Here is a 22,487-nt window from a genome sequence, read left to right as displayed (position 1 = left end):
GTTGCTTCATTTTAAGTTTGTTTTGTTTTTTTTGTTTGTTCTTTAAAAGTCATTTTAAATGTAAGCAGCTATCAACCCCGTCGTTCACCAGCTTTGAACTGTCTGTGTTTGAGCTGGGCTGCTCTCACACACTGTTGTGTGCGGTGGTTTATCGGCCTCCAAAATACAATAAGGACTTTGTGAGTGACTTTCCTGACTTCTTGGCTGAATTCATGCCAAAATATGATCGTGTTCTTATTGTTGGGGATTTTAATGTGTGTTGTCCTGATATGCCCATGGCGAAGGGCTTTTTAAACCTTATTGATTCGTTTAATCTGGTGCAATGTGTGACAGGTCCCACACATGAACGTGGACACACACTTGATCTTGTTTTATCTCATGGCCTTTCTGTTTTTAACATAGAGATTTGTGATGCTGTGTTTTCTGACCACAGTCCTGTGATGTTTGAAGTTCCTCTTGCCTGTGCCTCAGTTAAACCTTGCGCTGCTGCACTGCGCCGTCGTGTTTTTAACTCCTCCACTGCTGAACACTTTTCAACAGTCTTTGACCAGATCTGTAAGATCCCGGATTTTTTATGCAGCCAGACTGAGGAACTGAGCTCATGGTTTTATTCTACCTGTCGGACTGCTTTGGACACTGTGGCTCCATTAAAAACCAGACTGCCTAAAACTAAATCTGAGCCCTGGCTGAACGACATGACCCGAGCTGTCAGATGCGACTGTCGTCGAGCTGAGTGCAAGTGGAAAAAGGACAAACTAGAAGTGTCGTTCCAGATGCTGAAGGACTGTTGGCGTCAGTATCAAAGAACTGTAAAAGATGCCAAAAGAAAACACTTATCTGACATTATTTTGTCAAACTGTCACAACCCGCGTGTTTTATTTAAAACTATTGACTCTGTTCTTAATGCACCACATACTGACTGTATCAAGCCCTCATCAGAAGCCTGTGAAAACTTTTTACTTTTTTTTATTGAGAAGGTCTCCTCCACAAGGGCTCAAATCTCTCCCTGTGCTCATGACCTCTCAGTCTCTGTTTCCTGCTCTGCTGTCTTTGACAGGTTTGAGCCTGTGACTCTGTCCTTTTTAAAGGAGACTGTTGGTCATCTTAAGCCTGCAGGGTCTCCAAATGATGCTGTCCCTCCTCAACTTTTAAAAGAGGTGTTACCTACAGTTGGTCCTTTGGTTCTTGAGCTGGTAAACCATAGTCTGATGTCAGGTGTTGTCCCTAAAGATTTTAAACATGCAGTAGTCAAACCCCTGATTAAAAAACCTGCTCTTGATCCTACGGTTTTTGCAAATTACAGGCCTATCTCCAAACTACCTTTTCTTTCCAAAATTCTGGAAAAGGTAGTTTACAGCCAAATAATGGCCTTCCTGGAAAAGCAAAATGTTTTAGAGGTTTTCCAATCTGGTTTTAAACCCTTTCATAGCACTGAATCGGCCCTTTTAAAAGTTTTTAATGACATATTTTTAGCGACTGATGCTGGGGACTGTGTTGTTCTTGTGCTTTTAGATTTGACAGCTGCGTTTGATACCGTGGATTATGCCATTTTATTCTCTCGTTTGGAGCACTGGGTGGGCATTAGGGGCACAGCACTGGAGTGGTTCAGGTCCTACTTGGCGGGGCGAACTTTTTGTGTCAGCCTTGATGACTATGTGTCATCCTCCGCTCCCCTCTTGTGTGGTGTCCCACAGGGCTCAGTTCTAGGCCCCCTCCTCTTCTCTTTATATCTGCTTCCTCGTGGTTCTGTACTGAGAAAGCACAGTATTCCTTTCCACTTTTATGCTGATGACTGTCAGATCTATGTCCCTCTAAAGAAAAAAGGCAGATACCTTACACAGCCATTACTTCAGTGTCTCGATGACATTAAGGCTTGGATGTCTGTTAACTTTTTAAGATTCAATGATAAAAAGACAGAGGTGATGGTTTTTGGTAGCCCAACTGAGACCCCCAATGTGTATGTAGATTCCCTGGCACAGTATGTTAAGCCAACTGTCACAAACCTGGGGGTCAAAGTGGACTGTGATCTGAAGTTTGATAATCAGATAAAAGCAGTGGTAAAATCTAGCTTCTTTCACCTCAGGCAGCTGGCAAAAATAAAGCCAATTCTTTCACGGCAGCACTTTGAGACAGTGATCCACACCTTTGTTAGCACTTGGCTGGATTACTGTAATGCACTTTACATTGGGGTCAGCGCGTCATATATTAGTCATTTACAGAGGGTGCAAAATGCCGCAGCTCGTCTTTTAACTGGCACTCGAAAGTTTGAGCACATTTCCCCTGTTTTAGCTTCACTTCACTGGCTGCCCGTTTCTTTTAGGATTCATTTTAAAATTCTTTTATTTGCTTTTAAAGCTCTCCATGGCCTCGCTCCATCTTATCTCTCTGAGCTGCTACAGCCTTATACACCCACCCGCTCTCTCAGGTCAGCTGATCAGCTGCTCCTGCATGTACCCAGGACTGGGCGTAAACTTAGAGGTGATCGTGCTTTTGCTGTAGCAGCTCCAAAACTGTGGAACGAGCTTCCTTTAGAGATCAAACAGGCCAGTTCTTTATCTGTTTTTAAGTCACTCTTGAAAACCCACCTCTTTACCCTGGCCTTTGACACCATGTGAGATGTTGGTTTTTATTTTTATTTTATTTTTTATTTTAGTTGTTTTTAGGTGATTCAATGCTGTTTTATCTTGTTTTTGTTTTAATATAGGGCTGTTTTAATTTTATGTTTTATGTGTTTTATTTATTTATTTTGCTGTTTTCTGTTATTCTATTGTTTTAACTTATTTTCTGTACAGCACTTTGTTCCTGTGCTGGGTATTTTAAAGTGCTTTATAAATAAAATTGGATTGGATTGGATTGGATTGTTTAAAAGGAAAAAGCTGAAAATTTAAATAGTTAAAAGTTGAACTGTGACTAGTTGGTTTATGTATTATATGATTTATTTATTACATTTTATGTGGAGTGAATAAATAAAAGTATATTTACGGTGGCCGCTAGAGACAAAGCACGTACAAACTTCAAAACACGTACAAACCCTGAAGCACGTAAAAACTCCAAAACACGTAAAAACTCCAAAACACGTAAAAACTCCAAAACACATACATAACACAACAGAAGTGCTCCAGAATGCTAGGTGCAGTGTTGAGCTTTTGTTACCTAGAGGCTACACAAGCCAGCAAGTACCAACGACCGGATTTGGTATGTGGTAGTAACAGGTAAATGAACATTTTTTTTAAATTATTTGAATATATATGAGTGCTTGTGTATAAATACACAAACAATACACATATGCTTTTAATTGTTTAATTTAAGTGATCTAGGTAGCTCTGTTTTGGAAGTTCAGTTAACGCTAGAAATGTGTTTTGGAGTTTGTATGTGCTTTCTGGAGTTTGTAAGTGTTTTGTCTCTAGAGGCCACTGTATATATTTATATATAAACATATATAAATAAAACCACTTTTTTTTACATTAGTAATTCCTTTTGTGCATAATTTTATATTATTGTTAATAATAAATTAATTAAAGCAACAAAACAACCTGAAGAGCTGGCTCTTTTTAGTGAGTCGAGCCGAAAGAGCCGGTTCTCTAAAAAGAGCCAGAAATCCCATCACTAATGTGTAATGGTGCGAAATGCAAAGATACTGGAATAATTCAGCCAAAAATAAGGGACTGATAAGAGGTGTATACTACATAGATCATATAGTTTAAATTTAAACCTTTAACTTAAAAAATTAAAGGTTTAAATTTTTGTGAGTACATTATACTTGTGCATGCTTTTCTTAATTAAAACATGTATTGCTCCATTTTTTGTTTCTATCCTTAGACTGTATTTTTGTCTACGTAGATAAAATATTCGATAACAACAGCAGTGGAGTCGACAGTTATTCACTTTATGCTTTCTTTCTTGGTATAACGTGCTGTAAGGCACCCATAGACTGCTTAACAGACGTTTAAGTACGGTTATTGAATGCAGCATTGTGTAAACAGTGACACCCAGTGGTTACAATATATAATAATATGAGGTTGTTGCAGTACCATGTCCTGCCTCGTGGAGGCGCTTAAAACAACAGGAAAACCAGTAGAGGGAGGAGCGAGCGCTGCTGCAGGTCTCCTCACTGAGCTAACTAAAGTCCACAATCAAGCTAGTTAGCGGGAGCGATGTGGTAAACGCTAGCGGTGATGCACTAGCAGCAAGAGACCATGGACTAGCTCGCCGCTCAGTCAGATAACTCCAGAAGCTTATTGCACCGTCTCGACAATCACTATCATCACGCAGTAGAACGTTTCACCTGGATGTAATTAGCTTCTTCATTCATGCGCTTGTGCTGGTCCACGGGGGATTTTGAGCTGTGAGTGGCGGGCAAGCTCAGTCATCTGCTCGCAGGGGACAACACGGCTCAGTCACCGGTACGTTTGTTTTGTTGATAGCGTGCTAGCTGGCTAACAGTAACCAAGGGAGTTCAAATGTTAACGTTTGAAGAGATATAAGAGGTGTGACGGAGCCGCAGCTGCAAGGATGCACTCGTAGTGTACACATACATGTACACATAAATAAAGTGAGAAGCGACAGGGAACTAGCGTGCTTCCGAGTACTGAAAGCTTTGTGAAGTAGTCAGAGAACGCTAACATATGTGTTTGGGTCACTTTTACGCTATTGAACTGCTGTTGTGTTGCTCAGGAGCCACCAGGTCCTAGCTTAATGGCTGTAGTCATTTAGAGTTTTTATTGCCACAATGTTAACTGAATGTTTCTCCTATCAGAGCAGCAGCATGGTGGTCCCGGACAGTGCCAGCGTGGTGCCTCAGCCTGACAATGGTAGTCCGACTGGCCTCACGGAAAACTCCGAGCCGGGGTGCGAGGTGGCAGGAGAGGGAGGTCAAGACCTGGCAGGGGTGGAGCTGGAGGAGGTCCGAAAGCTGCAGGAGCTTGTGCGCAGGTTGGAGGTCCAGAATGAGACCCTGCGCAACAGGGGAAGCAAGACCGTCATCCACAGAGGAGCAAACAGTAACCTCACAGCTGCTGTCAACATCAACGAGAGGCTGGCTTGTGAAGAGGTGACAAACTCCCACCTCAGATTGGAGCACAGCAGCAGCCAGCTGGACAGCAGGGACTTGATGCTGTCACCTCCTCAGGACAGCAGTAGTGGAGAGGAGATGTCCCCCTTGCCTGTGGCTAGCAGGCTGGAGGAAGAGGATGAGGAGGATGAGGAGGATCGGGGTCTGTGTGGCGGCTTCCTAAAGTTGACCAGCAGCAACGGAGCAGCACAGTCTCAGGGCCAGAGCCAGACGCCGGAGAGCCCGTCTCAGGAAAGTTATGAGTCAGAGACACTTGCAGAGAGCGACTCAGGGGTGGACCAAACTGCACTGGATGAAGTGGATGTCCTAGATTTGGATGATGAGTGTGCAGACATAGAGGACGAGGAGAGCTGGTACGTCTCATTATCGGCAATGCTTTCTCTGGTTGTGCTTTGATCCCACTTGTTTGGGTACAGCAGGCATCTATTTGTGGCTTTAACTGTGTGGCTAAACATATGCAGCTGAGACGGGGATAAAAAGTGATGTTCGTACAGCAGCAGAAGCTGCGAAGAGTTACCTCCAGGGGAAGCTGAGCTCTGAAGTCACATTTAAAGTTTCAGTCTATAGGTAGAGGAGCCCCTTTAGCCACATGAGTCATTTGTGCCTTTTCATTTTAACCTCTGAATTCTTCAGTGTGATACTCCCCCACAGGGCAGTGACTGTGTAGCATGAGGCTATTCGGGTTTAAAATTAGACTCGATTCTGAGCTGATGCAGAAACTGTGGTTATTTCTTATCCCACACACGAACAAAGTGTATTTAAAAGCTCAAGTCGACACCTGCTCCAATTATCTTTTTGTAAGCAGGAGAGAAAGTATACAGATTCTTAGCATTTCGACAAGGCATAAAATATTCAGGAGCAATTAGGAGAAAGTAAAAGAAAGCAGAGTCAGTGGGGAGTTGTTTCTTCTGTCTCAGATTTAACCTTGAGTTCTCAGACTCGAGTGACATGTCTGCTACCTGTTTGACAGCTTAGTCAAACACAAAGGATGTTCTTTTTTTAGTTCTAGCTGTGTATCAAGCACAAATAAAAAAAGGTCTTGTATCAGGTGAAAGATTATCCTGTTTATTAAAAAAAGAGACCACTAATTTGACTTAACCCAGTCAGAATAAAAAGGATATATCTGCATGTAATTAATATTCAGCCTTTTTAAAGCCTGATCTGATTTGAACCAGTGTGACCTTTACTTGTTTTGTTTAATTGGCTCATAGCAATTACCTAAAAATAACATTAATATGGGGCTATGCAGGAGATCAGTCTAGACATGAGTGTTCATTCTGTCTCACAGTATTGTCCTAAACAGGTACCATATTGTGTTCACTTTAGCAACTGAGGATCTGGGGATTTAACAGCCAGACCACTCATGACTTATTTTCAGTTTTACATCATTAGCCATTCCATATGTGCTTTGTGGGGTTATCATAGCCAAAACATTAAGTAATCCTAAACAGCAGCATAATCTGATCTGCTCCGGGCTGAGTGGGCCCGCGTGGCTGAACTACTTTGGTTGGGATTGCACAGCATGTGATTTGAGCCCCCCCTTCCTCCCTGTGTAATCACACCAGAACAGGGGGCCAAAAAAGAAGGCAGCTACTGCAGTACTTTTATATTTATTGTTTTGAACCATTACTTTGTGAAAAGATTAGTAAAAGAAGACCATATTATTGGGACAACATTTGAATTCTGCAATGGAAATTCACCAAGTTGGGTAATTTTTTTCTGGCATTTTTGTTTACTTGTTTTAAAAAAACTCATAAAGCTCAGGGGCCTTGGCTTCAGTCCTCCTAACTTGCACTTGTCACGCTGACACAGTGGAGCAGTGACAAAGGCTGTTGCTGCTCTCTACTGTGAAAGCATAAATATGACACAGCTGAATATGTTTTGTTATAATATCACTTTGGGGTTTATTTACAGTTATTACAGGATTGGTTTAAAAGTGTAAGAGACTCCTCAGTGCCAACATTGTGTTACAGCAGCTGTTGCCAGTGTCCTGCATAAATGGCAATAGCAACACTGTGAGCAAAACCGCACTGTGAATGGATCAAAAGCAAACAACATTGTTCTGCATCAAACAGCGGGTTTGTGCTTCTACTAAGTACCCCCCCCCCCCCCCCCCCCCCCTCTCCCTGCGCAGAGAAGCCGTGCTCTCTGTGCAGGACGTGTGACCTGAATATTGCTTCCTGCATTGTCGCTCATTCCAGTGGGAAATGGGGTCCTTTTGTGTTTGCCCAAATGGGAAGATGATTTGTAGCTGATTGGTCCAGAACCAGTCAGTTTGGGCCCTTTTGTGTATCCGACTCAAAGCATCAGCCCATGTGATCAGCCACTTCAAAGCTTGTGGTGACTAAATGGCTGTTTGCTCTCACTAAGGCTACGTTGGACACATCACGGAGGAAGCGTCTGACACTGCAGCTGCATAAAACTCATTTTTGGCTGACACTTTTGTCCTTAGTGGATATTTCTCATGTGTTTTTCATGTTGTAGAATTGCTCAAAATCATAGTGGGACTAAAAGCCACAAAACTGTTCCATCCACGTCTGTGCTCAGCTGCTAATCTGAGTTTGACTCCGTGTTTTAGGCGTCTTTTGGATGTGAATTTTGCATTTAACCAAAAGGAAATGAGGCAAATGTAAATTCAAGGTTGGTTCCGGCTTAAGCTGTGATAAAGATGTTCACAAGTACCTGCTTGAGATGATTTCCCACTCACTGTTTGCTTTGATTACATCATTGAAGTCAAACACACAGTAACAGCCTGGTTGTTTGATGTGGGATCTTTGCTGCAGGATACTGTCCTTCTGTTGGGGAAAACACTGAGTGGCTGGGCGTTAGCATATCATGTGAAATCTGAGAAGAAAAAAACCCATTCTGTTTTACATGGCTTTCACATCCACTCTTACCTTGCATACCTCACACAGCAGCAGTTCACACTAATCTCCAGCTTGCTCCTATTTAAATGTTCTGCTTCTCAAATCCTGGCAAACACTGCAGCATGAAAGCATGATCAATATGAGAAGGATTAGACTGACTTCTTTATTCTCACTACTCTTCATTTCCCACATTTAGTGATATGTTTTTCTCTTGTGTGCTGCTTCTCTACAGGTTATATGTGTCTCCTAAAAAGCAGGTAGCAGATCCAGGGCCAGACTCTCCGCTGAAGTGGTGTCGGCAGGTCCTTGACCATCGCAGCCCCGAGACCGAGATGGCTTGCCGGACTCTGATCAGTCGCTTGGACCAGAGTATGCAGTTAGGATAGTTTACTATAACTGAAGAAAGTCTACTTTGTTTTTGTTTTTCTTAAGAGTGCTGCATGGATAATGCATTTTTGTAGGGCCGATCCAGAAGTTAGCTTCTCCCCTTTTCCATGGCTTTAGAGTTTCTGCAGAAAATAGAGCCTGTGGGAACGCAGTCACCAAAAGTAAAACACTAATGTTAGGCTATAGAAAAACAACAATAACTACTTTACCATCACCAGTGCTGAACTGTGTTCAGTGGGATTACTTTTAATGTCCTCCACAATTTCTGTAGTCTTAGTTAGCCATTTGTGAGCAAGCATCTTGTTCTGGACAAATTAAGGCTTGAAAATTTAGGAGTGGGATATTTATTCACATATTTATGTTTATAACAAAATGTGAAAATGTCTAAAGCCTCTGCTAACCACAGAAGGTCTTTCCTTATTCTGCAGTGCTCTATTCACCCTCAGGGGCCAATGCTTAGATTACCAATCTTTCACGCTGTTGAACACTTTAAGCAAAAGAGCTTTGCCTATTCAATAAAATTAGTATCTGATAGTCTTTGATTTGTATCCCTGCCGTATGGTTAGATTATGGTTCAGCAGCACGTAGGCAGCTTCGGACTGCCAATCTACCTGCAGTTTGGTAGATGGGTGCTGTGTCAATAATATGTGGTACAACCGGTCTGTGGGCAATACTTGCTTATGCTGTTGTTAGTTCACCAGCCATCTATGGAGAAGAGCAAAGTTTTAACATGCAGACAGCTGAAGTGAAAGAGTTTCACTGCAGTCACTGTCTGTACTTTTCTTACTCTTTTCTCCACACTTCTCCCATTCCTGGTGAACTTCACTACTGAAACTCTGTTCTGGCTCACTTGTTAACCGTCATCCACGTCGAGCAATGTGCAGTTGGGGTTTTGGTAGACTACACGAGAACAGTGTGTAGGCAAATGCCAAAGCAGACGGACACAACTGTGAACGGTGGTAGAATAAATTAAGCATTAGAAATTCTAGGCCTAAACCAAGGTTCAGGCACGTCATTCAGCACATTTAGCACCCCAACTTTACTTACTGCTTACCCCTGCTGTGCACAGGGCTGTATAACAAAGCCTAAACACTTGCTGTGAATCTTACTACGCCTTTCAGTGTGGATAGAAGTTTGCATCTGATCCGAAAGACCCCATTCATTATTAAACCTGCGAACAGTTCCCTCAACTTACATGCTGCAAAACTTGAACAACAAAGCTATTCACACCAAGGCTGAATGACTACATGAAGTCATGGGTGGGATTGGATTACCTTCCTCCCGGAACAGCTCGTGTTTTTAAATGCCAGCACCAGGCCACGTATCCACCTGGATCATTCAAGCTTCAGAACAAGTCATTTAGCATTTGAGGTGCATGAATCAAGTTTTAAGAAACAAACAAACAAACAAAACGAGAATTTTAATTGAGAAATTTTAACTATTGTGAGAGCTTTTTCTGAGGACATTTTACAAGTAACTTGATAATGTCACATTGTGTATACAATGGTGTATTTCCCTTCCTGAGAACATGTGATATCTCCTGTCCTGTCGCCCGCAGCATCTCGATGGAGGAACATGTACAGCAGTCCATCAGAGGTGGGCTCGGCGGGCTCAGGCCTGATCTCTCCTGGGTACCACAAATCAACTAACAAATCCCTACTAACCTGTGGCAGTTCAGGTATGGCATGACATTAACACACAGCGCTTCTCATTTTCCCTACAACACAACAATGAGAATAACATCAGTTACTGTAAGGATGCGGGTCTCACAGCGGTCTGACTGGTTAATTTTAAGGACTGCTTTAGCATTTTTGCATGTTTGAGCTATTTTACATATACTTTACATCGCTGCAAACCATTCTTCAAAGGTTTCTGTAAATGTTTATTTCATTTAATAACTGTTATGGATAAAATTTGCAAATACGGTCAGAAACAGTCGATGGGCATTTGTCCACACTACATTTGTGTACAGCAGTCACTTTGGTTATTTAATGGTATTAATTCCTTATCTTAAGTGTATTAACTGCTCTTATTAAATTAAATCAAGTTGATCTGAGCCTCAAATAAGCTAAAACTAAGGTGTGCCCCGCAGATAACACTGGTGTCCTTTGGAATATGGTTAGTAATTATGTAAAGTTTATGTTGTTTGTGCTCCCCGGCGGGACACACACACACACACACACACACACACACACACAGAAACACAATGACAGTGTTAACATATGTAATATGTATGGTATGCATAATTTTGTTCCTTGAACATGTGATTGCAGTTGTAATAGTTGCTTTGCACATCATTTCTCACAGTTTTTTCAGCCCAGCAATGTCAGTATTGCTGTGGAAACTCCTTTAATAACAAATCTTTGCGTGAACTTGAAAGTGCTTGGAGTATGTGTGGTGATTCTATCTAATGCCAGACTTTTTACATAACCAAATGCTGCTGGGTGATGTCGTCTCGCATTCATCAGGCATGTGTCAGGCTGAACTTTGGCTACAGCTTCCCAGGGCATCATCAGCAGACTGGGCTTTATAGACCAGTGCTGTAGAACAGGCTGTGGGGAGACAAACTAATGTCAGACTGTTAATTCTAAAATTGTGGGCCCACTTAGATAAATTGCATATTTACTTTGTGATCTTGATGAAAGGTAGTACTGCATGCATTAGCCTGGGTCTGTGGAGTTATACCTCACAAAGCTCCATTTTTATCAGCCTGATTTTATGCCGATCAGCTAATGTCATGTTTAAAGCTGCCACTATCAGTATGCATAAGAATTTAAATATTGTGCTGTATTAGTGAGTCATAAGGAAGTAGGAGGTTTTGGCTGTGGTTAGTATTCTGTCTATATCTGTGTAATTCAGCTTACTCTAACAGGTATTCTGCTTTCTTTAAAGGCGTCACAAGCATGCCCTCAGCCCTGAGTTCCCAGTCCTCCATAGACAGCGAGCTCAGCACATCAGATGACTCAATCTCAATGGGATACAAGCTGCAGGATCTCACAGACGTCCAGATCATGGCTCGTTTACAGGAAGAGAGTGAGTGTAGAAAGGTTATAGCATTTTGAGTGGCATCAGCTGATTATTTGCATTTCTAGACGTCGGAGTCTCATCTGAAAAACTGAGTTTTGCTTGACCTTTAAGTTGTTTCATTTTGACCTGGTATTTCCGGCTCCAGGTCTGAGGCAGGATTGTGCTTCTAGCTCAGCATCTGCATCGCGCCGCAGCTCCACAGCATCTCTGCAGTCCTTGCGCCGGGGTGGTACGTACAGCGACCAGGAGTTTGACACTTACAGCCTGGAAGATGAAGAGGATGACTTCTCCATGCCCCAGCGACGGCATCGTTTCACCCCTTCACCATTAGGCTCACCACGGTGCCTCTCTCCCTCGACTTCTAACCACGGTCAGGAATACAGCAGCCATCTCAGGGCCCCACGCACAAAAGGACCCAGGCGGTCTCTCCAGGGCCCCAGTGCAGAGCTGCTTAAATTTGCAAAGAGTGAGGGTAGGCTATAACCAGTGATACTTAAGCAGTTTTACTCTAGGCAAGGAACAGCCATGGAGATTCTTCTGTTGTGACAATATACATTTGATTGTAGTTAAGTGTATGTGTGTGGTTCCAGAGGAGTTGAGGCACAGCATGCCTAATCTGGCTCCCCGCACCAGCCTACGTTCCCTGGAGGCAGTCAGAAACAGCCGCAGCATGGAGGCTAACCTCCAGAGCTCTGGCAACCGCATGTCTCCCCTGACTCACTCCCCCTCCACAGGTAACCCCTCCTCACCTGGTCCCCACCACTCCTTAACATACTTTGTCCTACATTTCCTTAGAGATAACTCTTTGTGGTGTCACTTTAATCCTACAATTTAACCTGATCTTACCTCTGCATGATCACAGGAAGAGTTTGACCAATATATATGTCTTTGAAGATCATAAGCAATGTTGCAGCACAGGGCCTGTTTTTATTTAGGAATTCATATATTCTATTATTTATCAGTCTAACTCTGACAGTACCATGCAAGCCATCATCTATAGGTTTTCACTGGATACTTGGTACTTTTTTAGTACCTACTCGGCTGGGGTTCCAAGCGATCTACGAGGTCACATCCAAATGTGACCTCAGCAGATTGCACGTCACCGATTGGCTAATCAGCGGCATCACTTGAAGAGTCATGGGAGGGTCTACATCATAAAAAGGAAACTTTTCATGAAGTTTCCTTTTTAAAACCCGCCAATGAGGAAAACAGCTACAAAGAAACGACACTGCGGTCCTTGAGTCTGATGAAAAGCCACAGACTAAGCAGCAGGTATAGCATCGCTACGAGGTGCTACTTTGTTGTAAAGCTCGTGTAGCGTACAAGTGATGTCACGGGATGTTTACCCGTGTTGCTATAACGACCCCATGCACATTAGGTGGTACTCACTTGTAATGGAATACGGTTCACGTCAAGCCGAACCGAGCAGGTACTAATGGAAAAAGGGTATACACTATTGGTCACAGCTACTTGCAGTTCCACAGTTCTTTCCTCACCCTCTTCCCTGACATCCCCAGGTAACTTCCTTTCCACTCACCTGCTACATCACTGCACCACTACTCTGATAATTCAGTACTGTTTCCCTAAGCTTGTCTACAACTCCCGTGTACAACAAATGGCCTTACAGTAGCTTTTATTTACTGAAATTGTCTTAACGAAGCCATCTGGATTGAGATTTTGTTCTGTCACTCAAGGTATGGTTTGCAGTCGGCTGCGAAGCAGTGGCCAGTCTCCTCTCTCCCTGCGGACTCCAGTTAAAGCCGTCACTCCCGTGGGCTCTTTAGCAGGTGGTCGTCAGACTTCCAGAGGCCTACCTGTTGTCCAAGGACAACAGGCAGGAGGGAGCCGCAGGGTCCAGTCGCCAGGTTCTGCTAATGGAGGAAGCTACGTGCCCGGCAGGGCTTCAGTTGGAACCGGGAGGCCCGGGGTAGGACGAGGTCAGGCTGCATCTTCAGCCTCCACTAGAAGTAAACTTTCACAGCCTCAGAGGAGGTGAGTGCTCCAAAAAAACTCTCTTAAAGGAGCTCTGTGTAATTTCAGGAAATCCCTCAGCTGCAAAGTGAACTGCAGTTAGGATTCTACTGCTCTTGGTTGCACACAGCTCATGCTTTCAGTCTGTGTGCAAACTAAGCTCCTCTTTTATTGACAGGTCTTTGGGCATGGCCAAAATCTCAGATGAGTCCTGGAAAGATGGCTGCTACTGAGGTCTCCTGGCAATGAAGGATGTTCACTGCTGCAAACATCACCCCGACTTCTCCCCGTTACCTCTAAATACAAAGAAAAACAGTCACTGTGTTCACAAATGTGTCATACAACCTCTGCCCCCCCCCCCCCCCCCACACACACACACACACACACACACACACACACACACCTCTTATTTCAGACTGGAGCGCTGGGCTGCACTGGATTTGTAGTTAATCTCTTTCCCTCGCATGAAACACTGTCAACCCACACAAGGAGAGGATGTGTAGGCAGACAAGAAGACGTGCACACTCGACTTGTTAATATGGACCAAATCTGAGCTTCCAGAAGATATGCTTGTGTCAACTTTACTTATTTTTCTATGGTATTTGTGAGAAACTGCTGGAATATTAAGGGGTGTATTACTGTTCTGTTGATGTAATTGATATGAAGACAGTTTAAATGAAGATTTTGCCAGTCTGTTCATTATCTGTGACTTACTCTAGATGAAGGTGCTGAGTATTGCATGCTTGGTTTTGTTTTTTTCCCTGAGCCCAAATGCCTTCTCTTCATTCCTGCAATATGAGAAAACTTTCATGTCTCCCTACAATTATCTTTGGATTTCTGGATGTTTGAGTGGTTCATAGTGAAAATTATCTTTAGATTTGTGTTGTATTTGTGTTTTGCTGTTTGCTTACACGGCAACACAACTCCTGCAAACCACACTGCCCTTACGAATTATCATAAAGAAGGAAAAAAAAACATGGGTTGTGCCAAGGTGCATTAGAGCTGTAATTCCTTAATTCCAAAAGTAATTTTAGGTTGGTAAAGGTACTGTTAAAGAGTTTTCAAAGCATTTTTACTGCATATCTACGTTTCAATTTTAGTGTCTGTCGTTGGGAAACCCACTAATAACAAATGTTTATGCACAAATGGCCTCCTGCCTTAGTCAGCTATGCACCCTCATGAAGAGTGCCTCTGAATAATTAGGAGCTGTTATGAAAACGATTAATAAAGTCTACCCTGAAACTCTAAATGCACTTCTGGTCATATTTAATCCATGCATGTTAAATCGTGGTCTGTTCTGTATGAAAGGCTAATTAGTCACACTATGCAGCACAAGCAATAGCAGCGGCAGGACCGTTACCATGTCCCGGATATTTCCTGGGTGCGTGACCAACCACTTCTCAAATGAGTGCTCAACTACTACCCACCCCTTGTGACAAAATGGCCTACAGGCCTCATCTTCGCAGGCAAAGTCTGAGCGCACACAGTACAAGCACATAAATGTTTATTTTATTTGTTACTGTGGTAGTGTTTGAATTTCGCTCCTCTGAGCCCGCTTTAAACATGTCCCGATTAAGAGAATGACTGCGTTAATGTAACTCTGCTCTCTTATGCATGACGCAAATAGTAAGGGATCAGCGGTAAACGAGGCCACGCATTGTCTGCCCCCCGCCCTCCCTCTGCTTGTCAGGAAGCAAGCTGATTGGCCGAGGCCTAGCAAAGAGTGCCCGGGGATCCAAAACTGCAGGCCGCACTTAGCTTACCGTCAAAAATAAACCAAAAAAATAACAGACAAATCCGAGAAGGGGGAGAAACGCCGATAGAGTCAGAAGACAACGTTATCAGGTAAAATTATTCTGAGTCGATCAAAAACGAGGGTGGAATAAGACTCATGGGCCCAGTTGGACGTAGCGGGCCTCTTTCAGCCTTTTCGAAAAACAACATGGAAGATAATGCGGCACAAGCTGCACCACCTAGCTTAGCAGGCTAGCTAGCTGACCGGACGGCAGTCGCCGCACAAAACGGAGCGAAATGCAAAACTGGTGATCTCATTGGTCATCATAGTTTGTTGTGTGAGTTTGGGACTACATGTGCATTATAACGTTATGTGTAACCGTTGCTTACGTCGACGTATTGGACTGGTTATCGCGCTCCTTGAATTAGCCTTTATGCTAAAACAAAATGGCGCTTTGAGAGTCAGCCCTAGCTTCCTTGCTAGTTAGCTCCGGTGGGTGGAGGGCGGTAGCCATTGCATAACTGTGGTAGTTTCAGTGGCGGCCATAAACTCGGGAGCATATGTGATTTTTGTGTAGATACTTAACACTACAGTACTTCAGAAACGATTAATGCAACGGAACTGCATTTGTTTGTTTTTTTACCCTAAAAGGATAAATATGTGAAAACTAACAGCCACAACACTGCTACAGACCGCTGTAAACACATTTGCTTCATTTTAAATCGTCATGTGACGACAGTGCATTTCCTCCCACGAAATTAAGCAGGAGTCCTTATCCAAAAGCTATCAGAGCCGCTGCATGCGAGCTCGCCCGCCCTGCACACTGAGTCTTTTGTCTCTGCTGCGCTCCGGCCATCAGGCTCAACCAGCTCCAGGTGTATATAGCGATCTGTCCTCAGGTTGAAGCTGCGTGTAGTACCCCTGATTGGCAGTAGAGGGAGGCAGTGGTCAACAACAACTGTCCACGGTTTAAAAATAAGTTTGTGTTCTGTATTTAAGGCTTACGGAGGTAGATTTTGCAATAGAGACTAGTGCTTTTCTTATGAACCCAACGCCAAATATTTGTGCATTTCTGCAAAAAATGAACAGCTGGTGTTCAGTTATAATCCCAAGCTCATGTGATAATTTTCTTTTCTTTTACTTTGTCAGAATTATTCAGTATCTTGATGGAAGGAAGCACATCAGATATCCTGTTGGTTTTATTGTAAAGATTTTCTGTCGTCAAATGTGAAGGTATGTAATACTAACTGAATTTTTTTCCCTTTCGGTTTTATTGTTAGCAGTGTATATGAAGTAAAGGTTAATGTAATCTGTGCTGCAATTTTCAGTCTGTTTTTACGGAGTGAAGACATGGATCAAGGAGGAGGGGTGTTAGAGCTGCACACTCAAGAGCTGAAGATGCCCCATGCTATGATCATGCAAGATTTTGGTAGGCGAATTAGCAAGAGAAATTAATACACGTTTTATTTGGCATTTAGCTAGAGCAGGGCTATATGACCAAAATATTTATCAGGATATACATTTGGAAATCTGCGATAATGATATAATTGACATAAGACAAAATACTTTACAACTCCACAACTTCATTAGTGCAAAAGAAACAAAACATCAATGTATTTTCACTTAAACAAGCAGCTGTTTTTTCATGTGCATTAAAGTTATATAAAAATTTAACAGTGCAAATGCAAATTCCTTGCTGACAGTTTAACCAAAAGGTATTTCCAGTGGAAATTGGCCAACATATCCTCAGCATAACCATGTATAATATCCACAAAACTTAAAAAGAGGTTATACACACACAATACGGTAATATTATGTTGAAGCACTACGTATCACTCCGCGAGGCTCCTGCCTACGATAGCCATGATGCTCCGACAATCCATCAAGCGGTGCGGCTTCGTAGCTTAGCAAAGTCGTACTGAAACATTTGACAGATTTTCGAGCCCCGTGTACCACATGAAATCGTTTCGAGGTCAGTAAACACAACCAGATTTCATACATAAGGCACACGGGATTCTAAGGGGCACTGTCGATTTTCAGAAAAATCAAAGGATTGATTTTAAGTGTGCCGTATTTTCCAAAAAACACGATAATAGCGACGGCCCGCTAGCATGCTCTACCAAAAATAGTTCTTTGTTGTGTATCTGACAGACAAAAGCTAAACCAGTTCCACACCACTGAAATTGCAGCATTTTTGCAAACCAATTCTGGTTCACCCGTTTCATTCAACGATCCGGTTTCGCTCTTCTTATTCTCTGTCGCCGCCGTGCTTTTTCTGTCATGTGCGTATGAAAACAAAGGCACTGCGCATGCATGTTTTACCTATATTGTATCGCGATATTTCATTTTCTTATCGCTGCCCAACATTATACCGGTATTACCGTGAACATATGATGGCCCAGCCCTACATTTCGCTAATATTTAGAGACCAATTTCCCAAAAGGCGTAGGACACCTGTGTGTCTTATACTAACAAAAAATGATACACTTTCACAATTATTTGACTAATATCAAGCTTTAATTGTGATTTTTAAAAACTCTTTATATCATCAGTTGCAGGCATGGGGGGTCTGGCTCACATTGATGGGGAGCACATTGTGGTGTCGGTGCCAGAGGGTATGCTGCTTTCTGATGTCATGACAGACGAGGGCATCCTCCTGGAGCACGGACTTGAGGTGGAAGGTCTGGAGACTCAAGTTGTTCAAGGCCTGGAGACGGAGGTAGTGGAGAGCTTACATGCAGATGTAGAAGGCTTGGAGGCAGAAGTTGTTGAAGGGCTACAGACACAGGTGGTAGAGTTAGAGGCTCAGGTTGTTGAGGGCCTAGAGGGCGAAGTGGAAGTGGAGGGTCTCGAGGCACAAGTGGTGGAGAGCCTGGAAACTGAGGTTGATGTGGAGGGTCTGGAAGCCCATGTTGTTGAGGGCCTTGAAGAGGAAGTGGAGGTGGAGGGCCTAGAAGCTGAGGTCGTCGAGGGGCTGGAGGTGGATGTGGAAAGTCTGCAGTCTCAAGGTGTGGAGGCCCATGAAATGAGCACTGAAGACATGGTGCCTTCAGAACACAGTGTAATCATGCCTGAAAATATCCTGGGGACTGAAGTTGCGATAGAGGAAGCCCTGGACGCCCATCACCACCATGTTCTGACCTCAGACCTCATACAGGACGCAAACCACCATCATGACGACATGCCAGACCAGGTGTTTGTGGCAGAGCTGCTGTCTGAACACCAGGACAACACACTGGACCACCAGCTTGTGTCTGAAGGGTTGATGGTGACCGAGGCCAATGCCGAGACCATAATCCACGAACAGCTGCCAACTGAGGCTGTTCCCCTACAGACAGATGAGGATGATGATGCAAGGAGTAGCTCCGAGGATTACCTGATGATCTCCTGTAAGATATCTTGGCACATAACACGGCAAAGATTTTTCATAAAGTTACATTTTTTGCATAACCATTGGTATTTGTTTTTGTTTTGTTTGTTTTTTGTTTTTTTTTAAAGTGGATGAAGTGGGAGAAAAGTTGGACATAGGGGACACTCCCCTTGAGATCAGCACTGAAGTAATGGAAGACAAAGACTCCAAAGAGGAGGATGGCTCTGAGGTCATAAAAGTCTACATCTTTAAAGCTGAAGCAGATGATGATTTGGGTAAATGATCTTCAGTACAGTACATCCAGCCATGTTTGTGTTAAAAGTCATATGGCTCATTGAGTTTTTGTTTTTTGTTTTTTTCAAGGTGGGACAGAGGTAATAACAGAGGATGATTACCAGAACGGCCATCCTGATTTGGAAGCAGCTTCATCGGGCAGACTGGGAGTCGGCCGTGACAAAATGGTCTACATGGCAGTCAAGAACCATCCAAAGGAAGAAGAGGATGATGAGGATGACAGCGATGATGATGAAGATGAAGACATTGGTATGCCCTTTTTATGAAAGGGTTAGATGGGTAATTTTTCCTAAATTAGTAGTTTGAGATAAAACCATGTTCTATGACTGCTAAAATAGATTATTAAGAGGAAGATGCTATGCTGCAGCATTTCTGTTTAAATGAGATGCTCAGCAAGATGGTTTGGGGTCAGTATGTGTGGCAAATGGGTTTAAAAGACGACTTAGCAGTCAGAGTTTGTTTTAAAAAGTATCATAGTAGAAATAAGGCAAGGTCATCCATTCTGTTGTTATTGGGGTGTTATGTGTTGCATTGTCTGTGCAGGTAATACAATTGATCAAGTGAAGAATGGAGCAGCTACACCATTTTTGCAAATCCGTGAGGGACTGGGTGCAAACCGTGCTCTCAAAACCAAATCGAAGAAGAAGAAGAAAGGCGAAACGCGGCAGTGTCAGACTGGTAGGATCAGCATGTCATATTGATACTGATACATACCTTAAATTGATCATTTTTATCTGTGTTGTCAGCAAGTCTGAATGTATATAATTTTATCATTCACATTTGAGGAAAACTTAGAATAATAATGGTTGATTGCAATGTTGCATACTCTCTCTTTTTTCAAACTTCTCTGTCCAGCTGTTATCATTGGACCAGATGGGATGCCTTTGACCGTCTACCCTTGCCACATCTGTGGAAAGAAGTTTCGCTCGCGGGGCTTCCTCAAATGCCATATGAAGAACCACCCGGACCATCTGCTCAAGAAGAAGTATCAGTGTACAGACTGCGACTTTACCACCAACAAGAAAATCAGCTTTCACAACCACTTAGAGAGTCATAAGCTCCTGAGCCACAACAATGAGCGATCTCCAGAGTATACAGAGTACGCGCGGCGCTACCATGAGTCTAGCCCACTGGGCTCAGACAAGCTCATTGTCAAGGATCGGGAGCCCAAACTGCATCACTGCAAGTACTGCGATTATGAAACAGCTGAGCAGGGCCTGCTCAACCGTCACCTGCTGGCTGTGCACAGTAAGAACTTTGCACATGTGTGTGTTGAGTGCGCCAAAGGCTTCCGTCACCCATCGGAGCTGAAGAAACATATGCGCACCCACACAGGCGAGAAGCCCTACCACTGCCCGCACTGCGAGTTCCGCTGTGCAGACCAGTCCAACTTAAAGACTCATATCAAGAGCAAGCATGGCGCAGATCTGCCTTTCAAGTGCAGCCACTGTCCCCAGGCTTACGCTGATGCACGGGAACTGCAGCGCCACATAGAGATGGTGCAGGGCCACAAGACCCACCAGTGCCCGCACTGTGAGCACAAGAGCACCAACTCCAGTGACCTGAAGAGGCATATTATTTCAGTTCACACCAAGGACTTCCCCCATCAGTGTGACGTGTGCGAGAAAGGCTTTCACAGGCCCTCAGAGTTGAAGAAACACGCGGAAACACACAAAGGCAACAAAGTGCACCAGTGCCGGCATTGTAACTTCAATGCACCCGACACTTTCACCCTGAGTCGCCATATCCTATCCCTGCATACGAAGGACCTACCCTTTAAGTGCAAGCGCTGCCGGCGAGGCTTCCGGCAGCCCGCCGAGCTGAAGAAGCACATGAAAACGCACAGTGGTAGAAAGGTATATCAGTGCCAGTATTGTGAGTATAACAGTACGGACGCTTCTGGCTTCAAACGCCACGTCATCTCTATCCATACCAAGGACTACCCCCACCGCTGCGACTACTGCACCAAGGGCTTTAGGAGGCCTTCAGAGAAGAGCCAGCACATAGCCAGGCATCACAAAGACATGTTGATGTAATGTCATTGCACACAAACACACTCCTCTTTACCGAGTAAATCTGTGTCACACACACCCAGAGGTAATTTTAGTGTATTAACAAAGAAATAATGGATGCAGGCAGTTGATGAAGAAAACAACATTATAATTGCTGTTCTGTGTTCTGTGTCGTTTTGGGTCTAAACCTCCTGCCCCCAGGAGTAAATGCAAGAACACGTTTAAGGTTGGGGGTTAAATCTGGAAAAAAACAAACAAAAAAAAGACAGTGTGTACACTGAGTGGGACAGTTGTAAATTGTCTTCGGTGGCAGAAAAAAAATCACATATGAACATATATTCAGGGTTTCAAATGTCTATATTTTTATACCCACTCAGCTGAAATGCTGCAAGATGATGACTGTGTCTAGTAAAACAGAAAAGCGGTGTTTTGGGGACGTCATGCTAGTTCTCCAGACGATGTGGAACGAGTACATGAGAAGTTTGCCTCCATAGTACCAACTAGTATCTTGACCTCATGAACCAGCTTTTACCCTGACATTTATTTCTTTTTTCTTTTCTAATGCCATCTGGTCTTTAATGAACAGAGCCATTCACAAGTTCAAAATGGGTTCGTCACTGATGTTGAGACATAATGCATCTTGAAAAATATGTTTCATTAAATTTAACCGTTGAACTCACATCATTTTGGATTTTCCTCTCAACCCTGAACTCTTGGAGCCCCATTAAACGAATCGTGTATAAAACAGTATAGACTATTTTCAGTTAAATACGTCTTACAAGTTGAATCAGAAATGCTACTCTCAGGTCAGCAGAGTAGCATGGAGCAGAAGGGTGGAGTTGGTATGTTAGAATATCCCTTTAGTGTACACATCTCTGACTGGTGTATTATTATTATAATTATATATGACCTTGACAGATGGTTGGCTTCACATATAATAACCAGTGACGTGGTTGCGTGTGAATGCCACTGTAAGTACGTGTGATGTTACCTATGACACAGATAACCATTTGATAGCAATCATGCCTTACATCCGTTAATCTTTATCCTTTAAGCACTGATGCACACCGCTAATCAGAAAATAAGTGATTTTTAACTCTCAAACATGCTGTATCAATGCCATTCTCTCAGAGATTATGTGTTTGAGTCAGTAGAAAGCACTTTAATCATTTTGTTTTTGTATTTTAATGACATGTATGAGAGTTTATTATCTGGGGATATGTATAGATAAATAGATAGAAATATCCCAAGATATTAAACACGTACAGAGCTTTGTGAGTGGGTAAAGGTAAAGATTGTTTTTGAGTGTTATCTCTAATGAGCGGGCAGCGATCATTACTGCATCACAACTGAATTGTCATTGAAAGTGGTGGGTGAAACCGCTTATTGTTTTGTTCTATGGATAAGTGATTGGGTTTTGTGTTTTTGTTTGTGCTCACTAACAAGTTTCCCAGACACTAGCCCTACAATCCCAAATAGCCCGACCCAGTCCCAAGCACGGGATTATTTCCTTCAAGTCATTGCTCATCATATTGGCATTAGTCTTTAAAGTATGCACATATGCTGTCTCCATGAAATTAATTGTGGTATATATTAAAAAAAAATCCCTGCATTTCGTGTACCTTAGTCTATATTTTCTTTCAGTCTGATTGTGGATAAACTACTGGTGGGGAAGAACCAAAATAAACAATTATCTTTTTACCCTTTTTGTCCTTTCTGTCTAACAAGAAGGAAATGTTAAAAGCTAACAGAG

The 22,487-nt window shown here is 43.1% G+C and overlaps 2 protein-coding genes across 6 annotated transcripts; both read left to right on the top strand.

Moving 5' to 3' along the window:
* The first annotated feature begins 4,054 nt into the window (after positions 1 to 4,054).
* LOC146524429 (SLAIN motif-containing protein-like) lies at positions 4,055 to 13,694 on the top strand. Of its 4 annotated transcripts, none has more exons than XM_085177393.1 (9): positions 4,056 to 4,403; positions 4,762 to 5,424; positions 8,171 to 8,307; positions 9,884 to 10,003; positions 11,218 to 11,358; positions 11,498 to 11,824; positions 11,943 to 12,086; positions 13,047 to 13,344; positions 13,502 to 13,694. In XM_085177393.1, the coding sequence occupies exons 2-9, from the start codon at positions 4,766 to 4,768 to the stop codon at positions 13,554 to 13,556; spliced, it is 1,881 nt and encodes a 626-aa protein (XP_085033519.1). In that variant the 5' UTR covers positions 4,056 to 4,403; positions 4,762 to 4,765; the 3' UTR covers positions 13,557 to 13,694. The 4 variants fall into 4 exon arrangements, with proteins under 4 accessions (XP_085033536.1, XP_085033519.1, XP_085033509.1 ...); XM_085177383.1 differs by having other exon boundaries at positions 4,057 to 4,403; positions 4,757 to 5,424; XM_085177402.1 differs by lacking the exon at positions 4,056 to 4,403 and adding an exon at positions 4,476 to 4,552 and having other exon boundaries at positions 4,757 to 5,424.
* A 6-nt stretch (positions 13,695 to 13,700) lies between these two features.
* On the top strand, positions 13,701 to 22,435 carry znf711 (ZFX family zinc finger ZNF711). Of its 2 annotated transcripts, XM_085177361.1 has the most exons (8): positions 13,701 to 15,168; positions 16,208 to 16,291; positions 16,387 to 16,487; positions 17,611 to 18,447; positions 18,557 to 18,703; positions 18,792 to 18,971; positions 19,266 to 19,400; positions 19,578 to 22,435. In XM_085177361.1, exons 3-8 carry the CDS (start codon positions 16,409 to 16,411, stop codon positions 20,756 to 20,758), a joined length of 2,559 nt encoding a protein of 852 aa, XP_085033487.1. In that variant the 5' UTR covers positions 13,701 to 15,168; positions 16,208 to 16,291; positions 16,387 to 16,408; the 3' UTR covers positions 20,759 to 22,435. The 2 variants fall into 2 exon arrangements, with proteins under 2 accessions (XP_085033487.1, XP_085033496.1); XM_085177370.1 differs by having other exon boundaries at positions 13,701 to 16,291.
* The last annotated feature ends 52 nt before the right edge of the window (positions 22,436 to 22,487 follow it).

The sequence above is a fragment of the Neolamprologus multifasciatus genome, chromosome 2 (assembly GCF_963576455.1).
Source record: "Neolamprologus multifasciatus chromosome 2, fNeoMul1.2, whole genome shotgun sequence".
Taxonomy (NCBI): Eukaryota; Metazoa; Chordata; class Actinopteri; order Cichliformes; family Cichlidae; genus Neolamprologus; species Neolamprologus multifasciatus.
The sequence above is the reverse complement of the archived record's forward strand: the minus strand, read 5'-3'. Positions and strand labels throughout refer to the sequence as shown.

What these genes read in the sequence shown, in the direction of transcription:
- LOC146524429 (XM_085177393.1), top strand. Translation starts at nt 4,766, where the DNA reads ATGGTGGTCCCGGACAGTGCCAGCGTGGTGCCTCAGCCTGACAATGGT. An exon ending in GATCAGTCGCTTGGACCAGA is followed by an intron (nt 8,308 to 9,883) that starts GTATGCAGTTAG and finishes TGTCGCCCGCAG; the next exon opens with CATCTCGATGGAGGAACATG. An exon ending in GACTCACTCCCCCTCCACAG is followed by an intron (nt 12,087 to 13,046) that starts GTAACCCCTCCT and finishes CTGTCACTCAAG; the next exon opens with GTATGGTTTGCAGTCGGCTG.
- znf711 (XM_085177361.1), top strand. Translation starts at nt 16,409, where the DNA reads ATGGATCAAGGAGGAGGGGTGTTAGAGCTGCACACTCAAGAGCTGAAG. An exon ending in GGATTACCTGATGATCTCCT is followed by an intron (nt 18,448 to 18,556) that starts GTAAGATATCTT and finishes TTTTTTTTAAAG; the next exon opens with TGGATGAAGTGGGAGAAAAG. An exon ending in TGAAGCAGATGATGATTTGG is followed by an intron (nt 18,704 to 18,791) that starts GTAAATGATCTT and finishes GTTTTTTTCAAG; the next exon opens with GTGGGACAGAGGTAATAACA.